General features: G+C 31.5%; 1 protein-coding gene across 2 annotated transcripts in view; it reads right to left on the reverse strand.

Annotated features, from left to right (window-relative positions):
* oc (homeobox protein OTX2) overlaps positions 1–24,512 on the reverse strand; it is a 44,653-nt gene that overhangs the window by 14,210 nt on the left and 5,931 nt on the right. The window contains exons 2-3 of one of the 2 annotated variants that reach the window (XM_075298246.1): positions 5,328–5,570; positions 1,850–2,004 (exon numbers count right to left, since the gene is read on the reverse strand). In XM_075298246.1, coding sequence (XP_075154361.1) covers positions 1,850–2,004; positions 5,328–5,499 — 327 coding nt within the window. In that variant the 5' untranslated portion in view covers positions 5,500–5,570. Of the gene's footprint in view, positions 1–1,849; positions 2,005–5,318; positions 5,571–24,512 lie in introns of both variants that reach the window. The other variant, XM_075298244.1, reaches the window with a different exon arrangement.

A 24,512-nucleotide genomic window follows, 5' to 3' on the forward strand; every position in this document is an offset into this window, starting at 1 on the left:
ATAAAAAATTGTCTGTTCGGCGGCGCAAAATTATCTATTATAAAATCAATTTGAAGTTTTCCGAATTGTAATGAGATTAGTTGTACAACCAATCTTACAATCAAATTTACATTTCATTCAATTTTTTTGAGCTAAAGTTTTGTAAAACTATTATAGCAACTTGATACTAATTGATTAAACGTGGAAAGTTCAAAATTTTGGCAAAAACTATAACAAATATTATTAATTTTTTCTGATATAAATCAATATTTTAGATTAATTGGCGTCTACATTTTAGTCGAGATGAGTCGACATAGTCGGCGGCGGCGTCGACTGCTAAAAACGGGTCGGCGACGGCTAAAATCGGCGGCGCGACTCGCCGGCTTCATTCTCTGGTCGTGGGTTCGATTCCTGCTTCGACCGAACACCAAAAAGTTTTTCAGCGGTGGATTACCCCACCTCAGTAATGCTGTTGACATTTCTGAGGGTTTCAAATCTTCTCTAAGTGGTTTCACTGCAATGTGGAACGCCGTTCGAACTCGGCTATAAAAAAAGAGGTCCCTTGTCATTGAGCTTAACATGGAATCGGGCAGCACTCAGTGATAAGAGAGAAGTTCACCAATGTGGTATCACAATGGACTGAATAGTCTATGTGAGCCTGATACATCGGGCTGCCACCTTACCTAACCTAGTGTTTGCCATCGGATCCGTGGTGGACAAAGCTGAAGTCCAAACATTGGACTGTGTTGGCGAATGTAGTCCGCCTTTAAGGATACAAAAACCGAAAAGAGACATTTTAAGTCGTCTTTTCATCGACTAATTGGCTTTTTAAGAGAGAACAAAATCGTGCAATGGATTTTAATCAAAAAGAAAAATTTTGAATTTATAATCCTTTTAAATTCGAGTATCGACTTCTCAATGTTTTAATCAATAGAAAATTCGACTGGTTACAAATAAGAGTCAAACTATGAGGTCAGGCGTCGAGACTACAAATACTGACGAAATTGCAGCATTGCTTGGGCTGGTGTATCGAGTTAAGAGGAGATTATATTGAACAATATTTCGCCACTTTTTTAAATATATTTTCCTTTTTTTGGGCTAAGCATTTATCAGATCATGGTCGCGTATGGGGTCTTTAACGAAATTCGATTCTACTTTTTTCAAATTCGGCAAAAAATATCTTCTGCCCTAAAGTTTATGAAGACTGGATAAAAATAGAATTCTTTTTAGCTGCTGGCCTTTGTAGCTAATTCTATTTCTTTTTTCTTTATACTTGCCTTATATTTACTATAAGATAAGTTAAATAAATAAATAAATAATTTTTCTTGCAAAAAAAAAATGGAATGACAGTCTACCGGCTAAAGCTTAATAGACTCAGAAGATAATTTTGTTACCAGAAACAATCCCATATGTTCCGAAATTTGTAATCGCAAATTGCAATTTTCGTTTGGCCATATTTTCTTATCCTTTAAAACTTAAAATTTGGTAATATAGTTATCTTTAATGAGAAGTTCAAATTAAAATTGTGTTGGAGTCGAGAGTATCTCTATTTTTTTTTGGTTAAAAAGAAAAATACATTTTTGCGATTCCGAATTTCGGAATATGGGAAACTATGAAAATGTTTTTTTTTTTTTAAGAAATATCGTACTTAGATTGAGACTTCCACAAGGATTAAGTTTTGTATAAATCGTAAAAGCGATATCGATTGAAAAATTCTTATAAAAAGTACAATAACAATACAAAATATTTTCAATTTAATAAAAATAATTCAGAAATTCTTTTTGGCGCATTAGCTTCACTTACTAAAGGAATTTCTTAATATTAAGTAAATAAAAAAATAATAATAATAAAAATAAAATCTCATAATTACCTGTACTCTGGATTCGGGTAAATTGATTTTCAGTGCAACTTCCTCACGCATAAAGATATCAGGATAACGTGTTTTGCCAAATAGCGATTCCAATACATCCAGCTGGGCTCGTGTGAATGTGGTGCGTTCACGTCTCTGTTTACGTGTGTTAACACCTGCAGGGAAGAAATGCCCAAAACCAAAAAAAACAAAACAAGGATGGTGGTTAGTCCAATTCTAAAGATGCTATATAAAGAACGTCCTAACAAGGTGGTGAAACTGTTAGTTTGCGGCATTCATTCAAACTCATTCATGGTCATGAAAAATTCATATTAACTTTGAATGGCTTTTCATTGACATGACTTTGAAGATAAGCTGAATACAGTCGTATGGAATTTCCATACCATAAAAAATAAACAAACGAAAAAAAATGCCAATGAGAAAAAAAAAAACTAATTAATTAAGAGATTAATAAAGCATATCCTGCTGTTTATTAGAGGGACCAAATACTAAACTGAAAGCATATCACAGGACGAACATTTTCTGTATATAGTGTGAATGAAATTTGTCCGTCCTTCTAGTTTCCATTTAATTTCTGTTCTCTGTTCGTTTTCATTGAAAATGGCGTTTAGGGAGGTAAAACAAAATAACAACCCAAACAAAAAAAAATGTCCCGTGAAAAGGTGCGTTTATGTGGAACTTTTCTCTTTTGTTTATTATTCGCCTTTCGTTTTGGGGAAAGGGAAGAAAATCCATGGCATGCTTGTTGTTGGTTTTGTTATTTTAATACCAACAAAGAATTGCGTGCTTTGTTGCAACCCCATTTTTAATGTAGCTGGCTGGCTGCTGCCTTCAATTTCTATTGTCTGACTTGAGTTTTTCCAACCCCTGAAAGCCGCAACTCTTAAACGAAAGCGGGTTGGTGGAAAGTTGTTGTTTTTCGTCTTCTTCTGTTGGCCTGTACATATAAACATTAGAGAGTTATATATCCCATACATATACACACACCCCTAGAATAGATAGATGGATGTATGTAATTCTAACACATACACATACCCTAAGAGGGCTGCAAAGGTTTCATTCTATTTCATGTTTGTGTCTGCCAGCCAGCTCTTTTGGTTTTAATCCAACGACGACACCATTGTTTGTCACCCTACCCTTCCATATTTCGTACATCTAATCTCGTCTATCCCGCTGTCCTCCAACATATATTGTATGGCCTTTTTGGAAAATACGAGTACGATAGTTTTTTAATGTGTGGCCTTTTTTCAGGTTTTCTGTTTTTTTACGAACGGGTGGTTCAGACTATACTTCCTGCTTTTGTTCTTTAGGCTTCTAAAGCGAAAGGCTCAATTCCACTACAGAATAACTGAACATTAAAAGTCCATTGACATGTACGTGCCTACTGGAAAATACGTAAATTTATGCCTTGACTGCTGACTCCTTTTACAGCTGCCACAAAAATGAAAGCAATGAAAGAAATCAAAAACAAAAAAAATCATTTTTTGGTTGACTAGAATTAATTTGGAATCCTTTGCCTTCGAAATAAAGCCAGATGTGGCCAATTTTCGAAAAAGTTAGCTAGTCAATATGAAATCATCAAGAGATGACTCTGTCTCTGGCAAACATAGTCGTTTACTTCGAGATATGCCTACTGATCATGCGTAACCGTTACTCTAGGCCATCGTTATTGCCTTACTGAGTGAGTATGGCTCTATGCATATGCCTTTGTGAATGAGTACAACGACGTTTGTGAATTTCCAATGGCTTGTCAGTCAGTGCACGCAAGCGCTCATTATTCATTTTGACAATATTATTGATAATGATGCAATCTGTATTCATTTATTGTCCCCTGGCAGCGAGAGCATCCATCTAACCCATCCTCCCATTTATGTCTGAGAATTGAGGTAGAGTTGTAGGCTGACAACGACGAAAGAAAGAATGACAAAAAAACAACAAACACCGACGAACACAGACATTTTTTTGAACGAGTCACCTCGAAACTGGAATATTGAAAATGCTTTTCATGCCAGACTTGGTTTTGTTTCGTTTTCTTTCTTTTGAGGGAAGTTATGGATGCACTTGATCACCGTTAACATCAATGTCGCCTTGGTGTCACTTGCACTCACCGTCGCTTCGCCAGTCAGTTAGCCAGGATGTTGTTTTGATTTTTGGTCTGGCTCTTTTACACTGAAAGTCCGCCCGTTTCCCATTCCCAGAGGCTTTTTTTCATCGGCCCTGGTTTGGGGTTTTTTTTTCATTTGTTGGTTCCAAGTGAAATCACCTCGTCATCTTTGCTTAAAATTGAGTTATCAGCTGGTGTATTTATCACTGGCTCATTCTGTTTTGTCACGACAAATCATTTGTCATTTGTTTTGTCTCTATGTGTGTTTGTTTTTTTTTTCTCACATAACCATCACTTTTTGAACAAAATGCTATTTAAAAAAAATGCATTTCAGATATATTTTGTAGTTGTTTTCCATTTTTTATCAATGGCAAAACGTATTGGATGATTTATCATAACATATTGACATGAACGTAAAATGTGAAAACAAAATGTTTGCTGTAAATTGTATTTTTGTTAAGCTAACAACATGAGAGATTATTCTGGAAACTGTATTATGTTGGAACAATTAAACATTGATCTTCTTTATTGAATTTATATGCAAATCATTAAATATCATGTATTTATTTCGCTGTCTAACAGTTTTTTCTCCTAAAATGTATCTCTCCCTCTCATCTGTAAGTATATACAGAGATATGGCTGTTAATGGTAAACATAAATACTCACTAATCACTGTTACTGAGAATAGTGTGTTCTCATTTACTTTGATTTGTAAGCTCATTATAAAGAGGTATGTGGTAATAAAACTCTAACTCTCTATACATTACTCACTCTTGCGTTTAGCTCTTTAATAATGAAAAACTATTATCCGATATATTACAGTGCTATTAAAACTTCAATGGGATGAGCACTTAACATCAAATTCAAAGATGCGTGCTATTAGAACTTCAATGGGATGATCACTTAACATCAAATTCAAAGATGAATTGCAATTTGATGAGTTAGAATTTGTAAAAATGTATTTTGCGTTATACGAAGATTACTTTTAGTAAAATAAAAAGAAATTTTGAAAGGGTTTGTGCGAAATTGAATTCATATATTAAAGTTCTATTATTTTCATTTTTTAACAATTAAGAAAAAACAAAACTTACTAAAGTGAGCCAAAAATTATTAAAGTGAAAACCTTTATATTTTAGGACCCTTATTTAGGGAGATATTCGTTGTTCATTAACAAAATTTTCTAGACCTATTCTAGTCAAAATTTTGTGACCATGACAATTTTAAAGAGTTAAAAAATATCCGCTTTCATATCTTCTTACGTCAACCCAATTCTCTTTTTAACTAAATTTTTTTATAGTATTTCACCACCTTGCTAAAGAGTTCTTTTGTTAATTTTTTTGTAACCAAAATTGGCGCGATATTTACCCCACATACCTTGGGAAAACCCCACAGCCTCAAGGCCATGGGGTAAACCAAAGGGTCCCAATGATGGCATAGGCATGCCCGGTGGCAATGGTCCATGCGGCACTGAATGATGCGGATGTGGCCCACCATAACTATGTGGATGGGGGCCCAAATCGCCAGACTTTAGAAAACCGGCAGCCATTAAGGCTTCTGTTGAGTGTAGAGCCACTTTGAGGCTGTATACTAGGCAAAGCTAAACGAAGAAAAGGAAACCTAAAAAGATAGAAGACAGAAAGAGAAGAAAAATTAAAACACTTTAATTAATTGATCTATAAATAATAGTAATAACAGTTAAAAATTATTAATTTTATGGTGATTTCATACTTGGCTATTGTTAAAGACCACAAGGGTGAGTTTGGTTTGGATGATGACGATAATTTCCAACAAATTTCAGACAGATGCGTTATTAATTTATTTTGCCGGTTATTGTTGAGTGCTCACACGCATGCGTGCAAGCAAGCGTGTAATTTAGGGTCGTTCAATGTTTGTGGTCGCTTCAACAACTACTTTTCAGGCCAATGTGAAAGGCAAAATATGACAAAACAATCCATAAAACTCCATATGCCCTAAGAATTCTCCATGCCCCTTTGCCAATGGAGATTGCTAATTATTCGGGGTGGTGATATTCCTTATTAGTTTCGTAGTTATATCGGAGATATGTGTGAGCGATATGTGGTAGACCAATGACGAATACCGAATGAGAGTTTGAGAGCTGAATGCATGCGTTAAGTGACAAATAACCCGAGGGTACCTACCACACTAGAGGTGTGGATATGTTAAGAGCATGCACTTTTGTATGCGAGCGAGTGAGAGCGTGTGTGTGTGTGTGGCCTATTCACCAAAACAAAATAAGGCTGATAGTTAGGGATAATGCCCCGACTATTGATGAGATTTTAATCCCACCTAAGGATTCCGCCAAAGTCCCTATTTGCCATTTTGCTCGGTCACACATAACCGTTTGTAAATCCCTTTCCCTTTGTCTGGTCTGGGATGTATGGAATGGAGAATCGAGATAACCCATAACCATAAGTAATTTCTCTCTTTGCAAAATTTCAAACGGATATGTGAACTTTTTCCTTTTTTGGGTGTTCGCTTGGAAGAAAGCCGAAAGTAGCCTAATTTCCATAATAGTGTGTGCATGTGTGTGTGTGTTGGGAGTCTTGATGTGTGTTTCTTTAATCCCGGTTTTTGGTCAGACAAAGATTAAATCGCCACACACCTTTTTTTAAGCCAAGAAAGTAAATGGGTGTGCGAATGTATGCACATGCGTATTAACCTAAGCCACCAATGAATCCTAGCTACTTTATATCCCAACTACAAATTTCTGCTATGTTTCAACCGAAAGATCACCAAATAATGAAGTGATTTGCTTTATGTTTGTTATTTTTTTTTTTTTTTGTTACAAATTTCATGTTTTCTTACACAAAATTAACAAACAATTTGGTCTCTTGTATTCTGACCAAACAAGAGTCGATTTATTGAATGTTCCAAACAAACAGGGACGTGACTATGTGAGGAATATATTTTACCATCCCATTGGGAAGAGCCACCAGGGGGGGGAGAGGTGTAAGGTGTATTGTTCAAGTCATTGTCACAAATTGCACGAATGATATGGACATGATCACTACTAAATCTCTACTTTGGTCCTATGACACGTATTTGATTTGGATTCGTTTTTTTTTTTAAGTCATTGAGATAGTCGTCATTGTCGAGCAAATATTTTCAGTTTCCGGTTGTTACCAAATCCTAAACTCATTGCTTAGGAACGCAAAATCATCATCATCTTCTTATTTTCCATCATTAGAGTCGCCATAGTCACTTTGTCATTAACAAGGTCAGCTGACAAATAGTGAAATTGATCATCTCATCATCACACCCGCACTTATCATGGCTTTAACAATCACAGAATACCTCTGTGGACTTTCATTTGTGGATTTAATGAATGACCCTCTAAATTGATTTGGGAGGTTTGTTATTTCAATACGCACTTTGTAATTACGGTCAAAATAATATTTGTCTTTGACGCCCAGTAGCCTCTGGAATCGAAAAACATACACATATAGCGATAGCAGAAAATGATGCCCTCTGGCCAAAACCAACATGATTTGAATGGTTCGTGGGGCCAGAAGTAAAGAATGATATGGTGATGGAGATGAAGATGATGAAGAGAAAAACAACAACGTTTCCAGTGACAGCATGAGTTGAAAGTTTGACATTTGGTGGGAAATACTGGTTATAGTTGCTGCTGGTAGAGCAGTAGTAGAAGAAGGGGAAAAAACTGTTCCAGCTTCAACAGTAGTTACTTACTGGTAATGTTACTCTCACTCTACACTAAAAATAAATTTTTACTTGGGTTCAAAAAATTTTAACATTCAGTTAGAAGTTTCCGGTATTAATTCGAAGCCAAAGACAAAGTTTCTTCAAAATAAAGATATTTCATAATTCAGAGAGGAGAGTCCCAAATTTAATGATTTAAACATAGACAGCTAAACTACATTTAACAGAAATGCACTATTGATTGTTTTATTTATGACATGTACAACAAGAATATTAGATTCTTATAATTACAGTTACATGTTACAATTATCCATTTAATATAAAATAATAACATTATAATACCTAAGAATAAAAGTTTTGGTAAATTTACATTTGATATTGTGAATCCATGAAGAAAAAAAATTTAACATATGTATATAAAAATGGAAAAGACAAAAAATTGAAAGAAATTATATTAAAACAAAAAAAAAAAAAAATTAAATTAAAACAAAACAAAACAAAAAAAAAATATACGATTCAAATTGAATTGATATAAAAATTACACTATTGTAAATAAAAATTGAAAGGTGTAAGAAATATGGTAAAAAAAAAATATAATCATAAATAGAAAAGAAAAAAAAATAAACCAAAAAAAAAATGAACAAATATGAAAAAACGAGAAATTAATAATCAAAAATGAAATAAAAAAGTAAATAAATGTAGCATTCAATAGAAATTTATCCTCTGCTGTAAGCGAAAATTATCAAATAATATCTTTTAAAATTGCAAAATGTCACTTATTGTTTGAATATTTTGTGGAAGTGTATTCCAGAGACGTATGGATGATATGAAAAATTGCCAATCAGAGACCAATGTACGATGCACCATTGGTATAAGTGCTCTTCCCCTGTTAGAACGAGCAAATCTAAGTCTATCGAATAGGTATGCCGGAACTTCCGAGTGTATTATCTTGTGTAGAAATAAAAGGCCCCTAATTGACATTAGTTCATCAAGCGAAACTCCATATATAGTGCGAGAGAATTGTGTGACAGAGTCGCGTCGTCTCAATCCATAGACATAACGCGTAACGTTATAAAAAAATACATTCAATCTGCGCCTACTAACCGAATCGCAGCTTGCAAAAAGTTCAACGCCATATAAAATCCCCGGTATCACATAACATTTCGCCAAGAGACACCTTACCCTAAGAGGAGTGTAATAATGAGTCGACCAAAGTGTCCTCAGCTTCGAATAACCCTGTCCGATTGCAGCACTTATGTGACATTTAGCTCTCCGTCTCTCGAATGTTTTTGCAATTCTTTCCCTTTTAAATAAAATAATTAAATAAGCGATTATATAAAAGTTTATCCAAAAACGTTTTTAAATGATAAGGATTTTTATAAGATTATATGTAAGTACAAAAATTAAAAAAAATAATTATCTTTTCGTAACTTCCAGTAATGATAGCGTTTTAAAATAAATGGTGCTTTAAAGAAAATTCTTTACGACTAAATTTAGCAAACCATGTATTTTTTAGTACACGGAAAATATATGAAAGAGGCAACAAGATAGTTTATATCAATCTGACAATTGCTCAGTAGAAAACTACGACTTATTTGAAGAATTTTTAATACGTCCATACGTTGTATATAAATATGCCAACTAAAGCGTCCCTATTTTAAATCCCTACACTGTGCATAATGTTTGATTATTTTCATTTTGGTTTTTTTTCTCTTGTGTTTTTCACCAAACTCATCAAGTTGGTTAGAATGGCGAATTAATGCTTATTATCAACAATAGCTCCATTCGAGTACGCGATAATTTTTAATAATTATAACAAATGTTTACTGAAAGTCGTTCGTTTACTCCAAAAAGCCAGCAAAAGAGAGCCAGAGAGAGAATAAAATTGGCTCTTGAGAAAAGCAGATTGCTGTGTATATTTCTAAGTAAGAGTTATCGTAATTAACAGTTGTTTTTTGGTCATAATATATATTCCTGTTTCAATTACTAATAAAATATGAATATGTTTATTGTTTTCAGGGACTTTAAAACCTTTAAACTGGCTCATGGTAAATTGATACTGGATGGAGTAAATTTCTGCTAATTTAATCAAAGCGACTAAACTCCATTTTTACTCTCTTGTAAGTTTTTACTTAACAGACCTAATGCTTGCTGAAAGTTATCACACCACTGTGGTATCTTTACAAACTGAACATAAAGAGAGATTTGTACCCACAGTTATCTCTTTATTAAGGACTCTTTGGAAATGGAGTTATTTTGGTGTGATTTTGATTGATCATAATAAATAAAGTTAAATTTAATACAGATTAAATTAATTTATTTTAGTTGCTGAAAGTTACCACACCACTGTGGTATCTGTACAAACTGAACATAGAGAGATTTGTACCCACAGTTATCTCTTTATGATGGACTCTTTGGAAATGGAGTTATTTTGGGGTGATTTTGATTGATCATAAAACCACGATACTGTGTGTGTGGAGCAGGTTAATAAATAAAGTTCAATAAATTAATTTATTTTAGTTTCTGAAATTGTTAATTTAAATAAAATTAATTTTATTAAAGAATAATAAAAAAAAAATTATAAGTGAACATTAGACAAGAGTAACTCCACGACTATTACAAAAATTTAGAATTTTATTAGAATTGTCTCTTTTTGGATAATAATTTTTTTTATTGCCAAAATTTTTTCCTAGTGTAATCATTATGATGCTAATGATAATTGTGATCATTGTCATTATGGCCTATAACTGATTAACATAGTCAGCGGGCTGACTTTGTTGGAACTTGTAACTGTTGCTGGCTACTAAACACTAGCCACCATCATAGCAACCACACCACCACCACCACCACCACCGCAACCAGCAGCACCAAACGCACCATCAACTCCACTTGATATCATCTTAAGACGGTTATCTGTTACCTTCGCTTTACGATTAAGTAGTTTTTCTGTCCATTTGACTGACCATTTTGGTTAGGAGGTTACCACTTGCTGTGCCACTAATAAACACCACACATTGCCCCCACAGTTGACTTTATGGCAAGATCCAGCCTTCACATCACCAACCATTGCATTGGAAGTAGCAATGTGGAAAACTTTTACATCTGTTTATGATGGAATAATTAAAAAACTGTCCATATTTTTGAATATTGGTGACTAAGCTTGCCCTGTATGCGTATATAGATGTATGTGTGCGTGTGATATGTGTAATAACAGTTGTCTTTGAATAGATATATTTTTATGAATATTTTAATAGATAATCTTATTAATAAATTAATTGAGTTTGCTCGGGTCGGCATGTTAAAGGTGTAAATAATTGTGATATGATACAATTTGTGTAACGAAGAAACCACAAGAGATAAGACATTTTTGGGAGAGAATCAGGAAATTGTAAGTCAATCAGAAAAAAAATCATAGATATGATTATATATTAAAATTTACTTCCGATGAAAATATGAGAACATTTCAATATTTATAAATTATGAATTTATCTCTAAACATAGTTATATACAAAATATATTTTTATTAAATGCAACATTTATTTAATACCAATTACTGTGTTTTGAATTTAACAATGCGTGGGTTTTTTTTTTGCCATTTTAAATGCTGGCAAATATGGGTTTTGAGGAAAGAATATCAAAACCCATAAAACAATTTTATAAATATCCAAATGCTTTTATTTTGAAGTGGTTTTGCAACAAATACCCATAATGCTGAGTGATTTATGTTAGTATATTTGTTCTTAATTGAGTCATTGTTGTTAAAATATTTGACAATAATTTCTGAAAAAATAATCAATACGTATTGTTTACTGAGTTCAATGTAATACAAAATAAAATTATTAAAATATTTTTCAACAGCATCTTTTGGTTTTCTCTTAGTATTTATATCCTCCATCATAAGATGGAGGATATAATAATTTTGTTTGAATTTATTTATGGTAACTTTTTTATGTAGTGATTTATGGGAATATATTTCGTCAAATCAATTTATAGCTTTTAAATCCGATAAAACCAACGTCACTACTTTTATTGGTTTTAATAAAAATATCCATATTTAATATTTGATATTATAGAAGTACTGAAATAAGTAATAATCATGATTTTGTTTATTGTTCTACCATTTCAGACACACTAGATTTTGGTTGCGATCCTTCAAATATTCATCTTAAACTATTGAAACCGTTTGGTTTTGAGGAATTACTTGTTTTTCTCTCTAAAGGTGGGTACAATTTTCTGATTTTCCACTAAATTACAAGTGAAAAAATGCATATGACAAAGAATATATTTTTATCAAATCTTGTCAAAACTTGAATGGAAAAGTTTTACCCCTCATATACAAAAAAAAATTAAAGAAAACTTCTAGCATACGTTTTCCATAGAAATTCCTTCGATAAACTGTCAATAAATTGTTTTGCATATGGGCATTAATGTATTGATTGATTACAGTTTCATCTTCATCATCAACAGTAATTGATTTAAAAAAAAAGTAATACGAAAACCGAACATAGTGCCCACCTTAAAGAATAAAAACCTTCTACGATTGCCTAATTTAAACATTCATCCATCACTAAAAACAAGCAATCTCCATTAAAAACTGTCCTATGATATAAATTTTAGTTTAGTGTAATGTTATCAGTTTATTTAAAGTTTTCCTAAATGCAACTTAATTTTATTTATTTTATGTATATGAAAGAAGAAAATTAAAAGGAGAAGTACAAATTATTAAACTTCGTTCAAAATTGTTTATCCTTGAAGCTTTTCCCTAAGAAATATTTTTATTCTTTTTAATTTAGTTAAATTGAATTAATTTTAAATGATAATAAACTTGATAACTCAAATATATATTACATCTAGTATAGACTGAAATCGATTTACCAGACTGATGAATAATTTCTTCTTTCACTATGAATAACTAGCCTACTTCATAATTTAAGGTTAATAATCCTAGTTAAAAAATTAACAAGCAACAAAATGATTTCAACATACCATGAGGCTTATCAATGTTAAATATGCCTATCAAAGTTTATCAAGTGCCAGCATCTAACTTAGAAATGCTAAAGGACAGTTAAAGTCAGTAATGTTAACTATTTCTGTTGTATCAGTCAACGACCAACATCCTCCCGGGCTTGGCATTTGTAATTGTTGATCACATACAAGATTGCAAAATTCATAACTAATAATAAATGCCAGTAATAAGTTTTGCAACAACAAGAAACAAACAAATACAAAGTTAAACTAGCTACTACAGTTAATTAGAAACATTAAGGGTATTCACTGAATATCATGAGTGGTCACAATGAAAGAAGAGTTGTTTTCCGAGAACGAAATTTTAGACAGGCAATGTTTTCATTTGACACTAAGAAAATTTCTTAAAAAGCAAATAAAAAAAGTTTACAGAGAAAATCGTTGAATTATTTATTATAAATTCGAGTTTATGTGCTTTACAAAAAATACTAAAATTTCATTCCTCAGGAAAGTATTTTTTCTTTGGGTTGCACCCATATGAAATAGGGGAAAATTTTTATGTCTATTATTCTTATTGCATAGGTATTAAAAAATCAAATCAAAATTGAATTAGGGAATATATGTGCTGCTTTTCTTGGTACGGAATATTTTATAATTTATTTATTATTGCTTATAAATAAGTGCAGACATGTTATTGTCTTGATATTTAAGCACAAAGTTTTTTTTTTATAGTTTGCATATATATAGTTCCTAGCTTTCGAATTAAATATTACAGTAAACAGTGTGCACACATAAAAAATTTTTATATATTGGAAAAATAGAGCTCACCAGACATACTATGATATGCATATCTATGCTCTATCAGTTCTTGTCTTGCTACTTAAGTATAAACCTGAAACCACTTAAAACTTATAAACTACTTAAGTATAAAATAAGTATATATTACTGTAAACAGTATGCACACATAAAAATGCTTTGTGTATTGGAAAAGAAAAGCTCACAAGACATAATATGGCATGCATATCTATGCTCTATCAGTTTGTTTACAGTTATTTTCTCTTCATATTTAGATACAAACTACGAAAAAAAAAAAAAACAAAACTCTATATTCATTGATAGTTTCTAGCTTTCTCAGTAAAAAGTGAGCACACATCAAAATGCTTTATATATGGGAAAAAAGCCAGATCACTAGACATAATACCACGTACATATATATTCTCTATTAGTTCCTTTACACTTGTCTTGATATTTAAATATAAAAAAAATAAATATTTATTTCACTTATATAGATAGTTTCTAGTTTTCGGAGTATATATTACAGTAAACAGAGTGCACACATAAAAATGCTTTGTATATTGAGAAAAGGGAGCTCATCGGGCAGAACATGGCATGTGTATTTGTTCTCTAACAATTCGTTTACAATTATCTTTTCTTGATATTTAGGAACAAACCATAAATATTAATTTCAGTAAACAGTGTGCACACATGAAAATGTTTTATATATTGGAAAAAGGGAGCTAACTAGACATAATATGACATGCCTGCCTATTCTCTATTAATTCATTAACAGTTGTCTTGTCTTGATAGTTAAATACATATGATACATATTTATTTCACATATATAGATAGTTTCTAGATTTCTGAGTATACGTTACAGTAAACAGTGTGCACACATAAAAATGCTTTGTATATTAGGAAAAGGGAGCTCATCAGGCAGAACATGGCATGTGAATATATTTTCTAACAATTCGTTTACAATTATCTTCTCTTGATATTTAGGAACAAACCATAAATATTAATTTCACATATATATTTTCTAGCTTTTGGGAGTATATATCACAGTAAACAGTGTGCACACATAAAAATCTTTTGTACATTGGAAAAAGCAGGCTCATTAGCCATAATATGACATGCCTGTCTATTCTCTAACAGTTCGTTTACTCTTGAAACATTGAGTTTGATTGACGATCTTTTTATTGGAAAAATTCATCAAAAATGTTTTCAAACATTTGGTTTATTAAGATTGCTAAATATCTTTAAATATTTTCAGTTTCTATTAACTTTCATGCCATTTTTCTTGAGTATCCCTAATTTTAGTTTCTAGCAAAATGCAGCAGTAATGTCTTTATTAAATATATGTTTAAAAGTTTTTTTTTCTCTCTTCCATATTATTTATGCTTGGCTGATTATGGTTTAGATGAATGAACGCATGGATTTGCGTGGAAAAACTAAAGTGGAATATATTGTATATGCATTTTGATATACTGAAGAAGGCGACGAAGGAGAAGAGGTAATAGCAAGTCAAGTCAGTTAGCTAGTATATTTTTTTTTTATTGCAATGCATATCATATTTGTTTTAATTTTTTTTTTCTTTTTATCTTGCAAATTCTTCAAGCAACTTCAAGTCCGTCTGTCGCATTGGTTAATGTTAAATGCAATTTGACAAGTGGAAGTAGAGGTTTTCATTTATTTTTCTATACCATAATATCTAAATATATATATTTTTTTCTAAGAGGGAGAAAATGTTGTTAGTTGGCATTTGAATATTTGTTTTTAAGTATTAGGTGATGTGGTTGGAGGTTTATTTCGTGGCTTTCTTAGATTTGAAGAAACTAATAATGAGTTATACACTATAGTGCAAGTATCAACAGCCATAATAAAGTTGTAGACTCTGCAATGGGTAACATGTCAGGCATGCGTGCTGTCATCATCATCAAATGACGTTATTTTATTTGCTAGATGTTAGTATGGACATGGACAAGTAGTAAGCAAGTAAGTAAGTAGTTTCAGGTTATTAGCCACTGTTTCGGGTATCCGTTGAAATATGCCTCATCTTCATTATGAAACTTGTTTATTTGTTTGTTTTTTTCTGTTTCTAGTCACTATTGTTAGGATGTTTTGTTGGGGAGCGTTGTGGATCTATGACAGTTGATGAATCTGTTTAAAACTGATTTTGAAGTTTAATTAAGTTTTGTGCCAAAATTTTCAAAATGTGTGAAAATTTGACAAGTTTAATACTTCTATTCAACTACACATTACTGACATGGCCTAGAATTAAATTGTTGTGCTACTGCCACTCTAACAATCATCTAATGCTAACTATTTCAAATGACTGGCACTTAGCTCTAGCTAGCCAGGCTAGCAACTTTTAGTATACGTATGTATGCTGTTGATCATTGAGATTTCATATTTAATTTGTATTAACATTACAATTTTCCATATTGCATTTGGAGTCTGTCATACTAAGGCTTTGCCTTTGCCAAGTTTCGTGTACATGTGTGTATGTGTGCGTTTTAATTGATTTTTTTATTTCTTCATATTTGTTCATTTTAATTAGATTTCTCATAAATCAAAATGCAATTAACTCTTATCAAAGTCCAAGAAACTTGGCAAGGCAAACGCATCAGTATTCCCAGCAGCCTCATCGTCGTTGTCGTTGTCATTCATCTGTACCCCATTCTGTCATCTGTGAAATTGTGGCTTTCCGCATGTTTTTTCTTTTCGACTAAAAACTGGTGGAAATCTTAAAATGGAAAAATCGAAAAAGATCAATTATTATGCCGTCATGGCAATAACCAGATGACAACATATGACAAAGCTGATGTATCTTTGGCTATTTGCTTTTTTTTAATTTCATAAAATTCTTGATAATTCTCATTCAATTGTCCCTGAGACATATAATGATAATGGGTTAGCTAGCCTAGGTTTTTGTTTTCCTAGAGAAGCCACTTCATAAGGCAATTACCTCATTCAGACCAACCCATTTTGAAATGGCCTGCATTCGTATTCGTAAACTACAATTTTGGTAACGAAAATTGATTTTGTTCGGGTATTTCATTGAATCTTGATAGGAATCTCCTCACACCTGAATCATTTCTATTTAAATGACTTTGTCAACAATGAATGGAGTTTGAAAAGCGAAAAAGAGGTGCGTTCCTATCTTCTCTAAAAAGAAATAATCGTTTTCATGAGATCGTATGAGACGGAGTCTGTAATGAATTTGTTATTAAATATCATAAACCTTGGCTGGGGAGGGAATTGATATCATTCACATCACAAAATTGAAACAACTCCTTCAAGTTTGATTTTTTTTCTCTGCTTCTCTACAATTTGGACAACAATAGTTTTTTGAGGTTTGTTGTCACAAGATTGACTTGAGATTTCGAAATTGTATTTTTTTCTTTTTTGAAACTGAAAACACCTATGTTCACATGTTTTGACTCTCCTATGGTGGATATGTCATTTGCACAAATCCATACTTGTCTTGGATTCTGGTTTTGGAAGTACAAATACAACAAAGGGGAGAATATCTCTAGATGTCCGTCCCCTCATATATCCATTCATAACTTGGTCCGTTCATCCATCCTTCCCTCTGTCTGATTGTCTGACTACTTTCCAGTCTTTCAATCTTTGGTTATTGTTTCTGTTTTTTTTCTGTTTTATGTCTCCAAAAAATAAAGAAAAAAAAACATTACTGTCTATAGATAATGCATCTCAATGACACAATCATGGTTTATTTGTATGACTGGTGTCTGGAAACGGATGTGAGCTAAATGAAATTTCAAATTTGTAAGTTTTTTTTTCTTTCTTCATTTGTTTGTCTGTTCGGTTCGGTGCCAAACCAAGTTCGAACAACCATAGACTTAGTCTTCTTTCTCACTAATCATGAATGAATTTTGTGAGTTTTAGTTTACCTTTTTGTTTGGTCTATGATTTTTGTTTTCTGCTTTATTTGTTTTCAATTGAACAATAATCAATTTGGTGTAGTTGTTGTTTGGGAGGTTATTTAATGTGTAGGTGTTTACATCCATGACATTATCACCATAGAAATCGTATCGGCAATCCGAGGTGTAGAGTAAGAAAAATCCAGTACTTTAGTTTTTTTTCTTTTCTGAATAATGGAATAGCGGCAAACTCAAGTCTACGCTTTGACAATATTTTTTGTTTGTAGACAATAGTTTATTATGTAATATTTGAGGAAGATGGAATTAATGTGTAGCCATACAAAATTTTATAATTCTTTGTTGGTTTATATGTTTCTATTAAATAATAATCAACATTTGTTATAATTTTCTTGGATACAATAAATTCATTATATTTCATGTTAGCCTGATACCGAAACCGGCAGTTAACGTCCAAATGCATTATATCTAATTTTACAATTATTAATCGAGCTTTATGGACAGATTTAGATTAAGGAACATGATTAATAGAGTCATTGAAAAGAAAACGCCAGATACAAATCTATACACGCCTGGACTGTACATGTTTCGATTCGGGCGAATGAATCTTTCCACAGCCTTCGGTATAGATCTGGCTGGGAGAGATAATTCAATTTTGGGCCCTTTATGCTAACTCCTTATGGAGAAAACATTTGGGAATTTTTCTTCTTACAAATTGAATCATCTTTTCTCCCACTGTACATCATCTTTTCATATAACTACAAAAAAGATGATTCAATTTGTAAGAGGAAAAATTCCCAAATGTTTTCTCCATAAGGAGTAAGGGCCCAAAATTGAGTTATCTCTCCCAGCCAGATCTATACTTAAAGGCTGTGGAAAGATTCATTCGCCCGAATCGAAACATGTACAGTCCAGGCGTGTATAGATTTGTATGTGGCGTTTTCTTTTCAATGACTCTATTAATCATGTTCCTTAATCTAAATCTGTCCATAAAGCTCGATTAATAATTGTAAAATTAGATAAAATAAATTCATATAATTTCCATAATATTAAAATATCATCAGAGTATTCTTTACAATTCAAAAAGTGCGATTTAAAGAAAATTTTTCTTTAATGTCTCTGAACCTTTTGGTTCACTCAACTTTAAATTCATTGAATATTGTCCTGCTTTGAATTTTTATTTTTTAATATTTCAAGAGTAATTACAAAACAATTAAAGGATTATGAAAATATTGTCAGCACATCTTCGTGATTATACGTATGAGTACAGCCATATCACAGTCACATCTTAATATCTTTTGGGTCCTCATGTCCCAACTACTGTTGACCACAAACATAATTTTATTACATGCAAATTATGATGTTTTATTTAAATTTCCCTAATATGACGAAACCTTGTTCACTGTAATAATGTTTTGTATAACAGATTCGGAAAAAATATTTCAACCATATTGTCTGTATGCTTTTCATCATTAAAAGTTATCATAATAGAATAATTGATTCATCTACACCCGTCAGATCTATAATGACGGCTATGGAGATACAATTTCACCAGTGCTCAAAACATGTATAGTTAGGAGCTTACAGATTTGTATCTGGAATTTATAGATTACACTCATAGAAAAAATCATGCAAGGCGTGCTTATTTCAAAACGATTCGTTCATGAAAGTGAATCAACACACATGTAATGTCAAACTGAGAACAGGCGGTGTCAATCTGACAACGATAAAATGACACTATGCGTTGTCAAAACAACAACCAGCGTTCATGATCTGAACACCCTCAAAAAAAATCGCTTCTTTAACATATGTTCCAAACATATTTTGCAGGAAGCACATATATTATGGGATACTGCCAAAACATTAATCTGTTTGTTTTATGTGAACATATTATATGTTTGGAAGCATTTTGAGCCCAAAAAATAACATTTGTATTTATACTTAAATTTTTATAATGAAACTTCGAAATGTGGGTTATTAAAGATTTATAGTCAATAACAGTCAATTTCAGTCAATTTCGTTTATATCAAATAAACGAAATTGACTGATTTTTGGATAAAATATTATTTTTTTTTTTTGCAAAAATAACAATTTTGTAACAAAAAACTGGCGTGAACAGTTTTTTACTAGCATTTAACACCATCGCTCTAAAATGCCTTTTATTTTTCTTTAATAATTAATTTTAAAGAAAATAAACTTTTTAAATTGTTTTAGCTGTAAAACTCGAACTTAATGCCCGCTTTTATATTTGAAGGTGTCCGTCCTCGTGGACTACTTATTAATAAAGAGGAACTAAACTTTGTTTTTATACATTTTACTGTGTAATTTTTCACTATTTCCTCCTTATTTCATTTTACTGTCCCAACTCAAAAAGAGTATAGTGCCCTTACGTTATTTTTATGAAGACCCCTGATTTATTTTAACGAACCAAGAAAAAAATTGTGTCCATAATGCCAAAATGATAAACAAAACACATGTCCACACATACATAAAATGCTGCTCTCAAGGCGAAAACATATGCTGTTTGTTTTTCAAATGTCTATTCTCTTGGTTCCGAATGTCTATTCTCTTTATTCAAATTAAATAATATTTAGACTTAAGCATATCAAATTTTTGGCCTTATCATAAAACAGTTTTCCAAAACAACATACAAGCGGTTTCACAGAAATTGTTCTCGTTTGATTCTTTCGCTGTGTTATGTTGATATCTTTCGTCAACTCTCCCGGTTTCCATCTCTATTTCTTTCTCTATACTCTCTCTGACGCTTTGAATAAAATATCACAACATATGAATGTTTAATTGAAATTTGTAAATTTATATATGTTTGCATTCACACATATGATTTTTATGAAACATTCATGCCCCAAACATAATATATTCTAACATATTAATATAGATGTCCCAAACATTTAGTGTTAGTTTAGGAACATTTCATGTTCGCACTTAAATATATTGTGTTTTAAAATTGTGCGCGAAACACATTTTGTTTATATCGGAACATATGAAAAACATATTTTTCTAACAGTGAAAGCGTTATGGTTAGGTTAGGTTAGGTGGCTCCGTGGTGCAATGGTTAGCATGCGACTTTATAAACAAAATTAAAAAAAGATTTCCGCTAGCGTGACTCGAACCTGTGTTTTCTGCACCATACGCATACCCGCCTTGCATACACAAGGTCGTGGGTTCGATTCCTGCTTTGACCTAACACCAAAAAGTTTTTCAGCGGTGGATTATCCCACCTCAGTAAAGCTGGTGACATTTCTGAGGGTTTCAAAGCTTCTCTAAGTGGTTTCACTGCAATGTGGAACGCCGTTCGGACTCGGCCATAAAAAGGAGGTCCCTTGTCATTGAGCTTAACATGGAATCGGGCAGCACTCAGTGAACGCCCGTAGTTTTACATCTCTCATTCGCAACTCCAAACTATTCTTGGTTTGCGTGGTCCATGATGACAACCTAAGCCTTAGTTGCATCAGCGAATGACTAGCTACAATTTTGAAAAATTTTAATTAGTATGGAAATTGGCTCGAATAAGCCAAAACGTGATTTTATAAAATTCGCTCTAAGCAAAAATTCACTTTTGCAAGACTCAAGTAGTCTTCTTTCCTTCTAGTTTCTGCAGAAATTTTGGAAAGAAAGGATGAGCGAATACCGGCCGTCACGTTTACTGCACCATCAAGTAGTTCATTGTAATTTCGGCTTGGAGTCTCCAATTGAAATTACTCTATTCTCAAGTTTTTTTTAATCTGGTTAATAACTTCCTGATAATTTAATTTTTTTCGCACATGTTGGATATCATTCGCTGCCTAGCTAAGGGGCTGAAGTATTTTGAGTTTCCGACGTTTGCTACTTTTCTTACATTTACGACGCGTATGTGACGTTTACAACTTTGCGACAGTCGCAAACCTAAAATAGCTTAATACAGATCTCTGGCCCCAAAATGGCTACCACGGAGCATAAAAAGAAAAAAATCTACAATCTCGTATTGAGAACTGACATTGACAACTGACAGACAATTCCAAATATTATGTGGCTCATTCACGAAATTTTGGGCATAGGAAAGCTGTCGGCGATATCTAAAGTTGAAGCAGTTTAATCGTAAATCGAGGGAAAAGAGCAAAATTTAACATTTTTCTGTGACTCAAAAGGTGTGTATTCAACATCGATTAGGTGGAGAGAGGTAAAACGTTTTATGACCCTGTTGATGCTGATTAAATGTATGAAAGCTCTCCAGACACTTAATGTCAACGCCAATTTCTCTAACTTTGCTTAATTTAATTTTCTTTGGAAATTAGTGATATACAAATTAAACCTAGACTTTTTATTGTTTTTTTTTTTTCATATAATCATATAATGTCCTCAATAAATGTTAACTTATTTTTTGTATCAAGTAGAAAAGAAATTTTCAGCGATTTAAAGCTTAAAAAATATTTTCTATTTTTATGTTAGCCTGTTATCAATGCAGGCTGGTTCAATGTCCAAATCATTTAAATTAGAAATTATTACAATATTTATTCGAGCTTATTGGACAGGAAGATTAAAGGAATTGACATTATTATGTTACTGAAAAGAAAATGCCAGATATCCATCGCCTGAGTATACATAAAATATGTTTTAGTGTTGGCCACTACACATTTCCATAGTCTTTAGCGAGATCTGGCCGGAGAAAAACAATTTTTTACAGAAAGTGTCCTCTCCTAGCTCATTAACACTCTCAAAATTTTAAAATTGATCTACAAACTATTGTCTCTTCCGTGCTATTCTGCTTCTTTGGTTCCGGGTGACTTGTGTTTTTATTTCCAAACTTAACAATTTTACTTCACACTAGCCACAAATATCAGCCTAAAGAAAAGGTGGTCGCTTCCATGTAGGCCTATCTTGTAATAATCGGGAAAATATATTTTTCATACTAAAGTGTACAACAAGGAAACTATATTGAAAAATAAATATAAAGTTAGTTTTTAATATTTTCAACAAAAAACATCGTAGTAGGAGAACTAAATTGATTTAATTTAGTTCTTTTATGTTAATTCCTTATGAAATTAGAATTATTCTTCCCAAATTTAACCATTTGTTCACCCGCACTGTGTATCATCTTTTCGTATAACTTACAATCCCTTAATCTTCCTGTCCAATGAGCTCGTATAAATATTGGAATAAAATTTTTTCTATTTGTTAAATTATTTTATTTATTACAATTTTAAAAACTACAATAAACATTAAAACGCTAGCTACAAAGGCTATCGGCTTATGTACTGCAATCTCTAATCTTTCTTTATTTGCTTTTGAAGAAACAATTTTAGTGTCAAAAGAAAATTTCGTTTGTCTAAAATTTCGTTCCTCGGTAAAGAAAACTCTTCCTTCATTGTTAATGTAAAATATTTGCTATATCTAAAATGAAAAACTATTTTATACTTAAATAATGAATTTTATTTAAGTATTCACTGACTGATTAAAATAAAAATAAAATTAGTTTGATTGATTAAAATAAAAATATAATTAAGTTTAATAAACAAATCTTCTATTTGTTATTTGAATATATTCTTAATTTCATGTAAATTAATAATTGATATTTTACAAATATTTTTACAAATGCAAAGTATTTTATATGGAAACCATTAACAGATTTTTTGTTAATTATTAAATAAATTTAACATATTCCCGCTTTTGATTTATTTCGTTTCTTATTCGATCTTTTTAATTTAAATAAAATTTCTTATTTTGCCAAGCTTGAGATCTATAAACTCAACATTATTATTTACTATTTTTTGAAATTGAGAATTGTTTACCCTTTTTTTATTTTATATGGAGACCATTAACCGATTTTTTTTAATTATTAAATAAATGTAATATATTCCCGCTTTTGATTTGTTTTGTTTCTTATTCGATCTTTTTAATTTAAATAAAATTTTTTATTATTATTTACTATTTTTTACTATTTTTTGAAATTGAGAATTTTTTAATCTTCAGTTAGCTTAAAAAATTCTCAATTTCAAAAAATAAGAAAGAATAATGTTGAGTTTATTTAATATTACGTTAATATAATATTCAAAATCGATGTTTGCACAATATTTAAAAGTTTTACCAGTGTTATCGCCAAATTGTGACCACACTAATAGAAAAAGTTTCGTTATATTAACGAAATGTGTCGTTAAAAGTCAGCCAATGAAATAAATTCGTTAATACAACGAAGTTTTTCGTTAATATAACGATTTTTCCACAAATTAACGTAACGTTTCGTACTATTAACGAATATTTTCATTGTATTAATGAAAATGCTTCGTTATATCAATGAACATTTTTCGTTGGCTGACTTTTAATGAAATTTTCTTTGTGTGCACAGACTATTTAATCACTGATCCCAAAAAATATTATTTGAATTTTAATAATTATTATCATTTGGAAAATATATAAAAAAAAACTCTTCCTAATTTAGGAATAATGAATTTAATTTTAATGTTTGAAATTATAAAGTTTAAATATAAATATTAATCACAATTAAAAAAAATTGTTCCTCATCATCGAATTATTTAAAATTCTGCATAACTTGAACAATACTACATAGCTATACATATTCCCCTATATAGAAAAAACACTAAATATAAATTAATTCACAATTAAAATTTTATTATTTTTTTCATTATCACAAAAAAAATAAAAAAAAAATTGCATAACTGGGAGAAATAAAAAAATAACTATTAAATTTCTTCTTTAAAGAAAATATAATTAAATAAAAATTTTGCAGACCTGTGTATTGGCGATGATTTTTATTTCTTTGTTTTTTTAGCTGATCGCATCTGAATGAAGGAAACCTCGAAAATATTATTATAAATGTATTTTGATTAAAATTATGAAATAATAAGGTAATTAAGAATTCCTATATCAACGCCCTACCCGCCTGCCTGTCTGCCTTCCATATACTATTATCACTGCAACTACTCCTACCCCCCAATATTATTTGTATGGTATCTATCGTTAGCTGGGCTATCAATGCTCTAGACGCTTGAAGCGTTCGTTCGTTTGTTGCCTGAACCCAGCACCAAGCACCATTTAATCAATAAATGTTTTATTGTTTGTTCTCTATAACCATTCATTTTTCATAAAATTATTCAAGTATGGAAAAAATATGAAACCCGTTTCTGCTCAAGATCTAGGCGTTTGTTTTTCGTTTTCTGAAGTTGGAGAGCAAGTTGGTTTTCTATGTTAGACAAAAAAAGATTTTACTTATGGCTAG

This window comes from Haematobia irritans, chromosome 3, assembly GCF_050003625.1.
Source record: "Haematobia irritans isolate KBUSLIRL chromosome 3, ASM5000362v1, whole genome shotgun sequence".
Classification (NCBI taxonomy): domain Eukaryota; kingdom Metazoa; phylum Arthropoda; class Insecta; order Diptera; family Muscidae; genus Haematobia; species Haematobia irritans.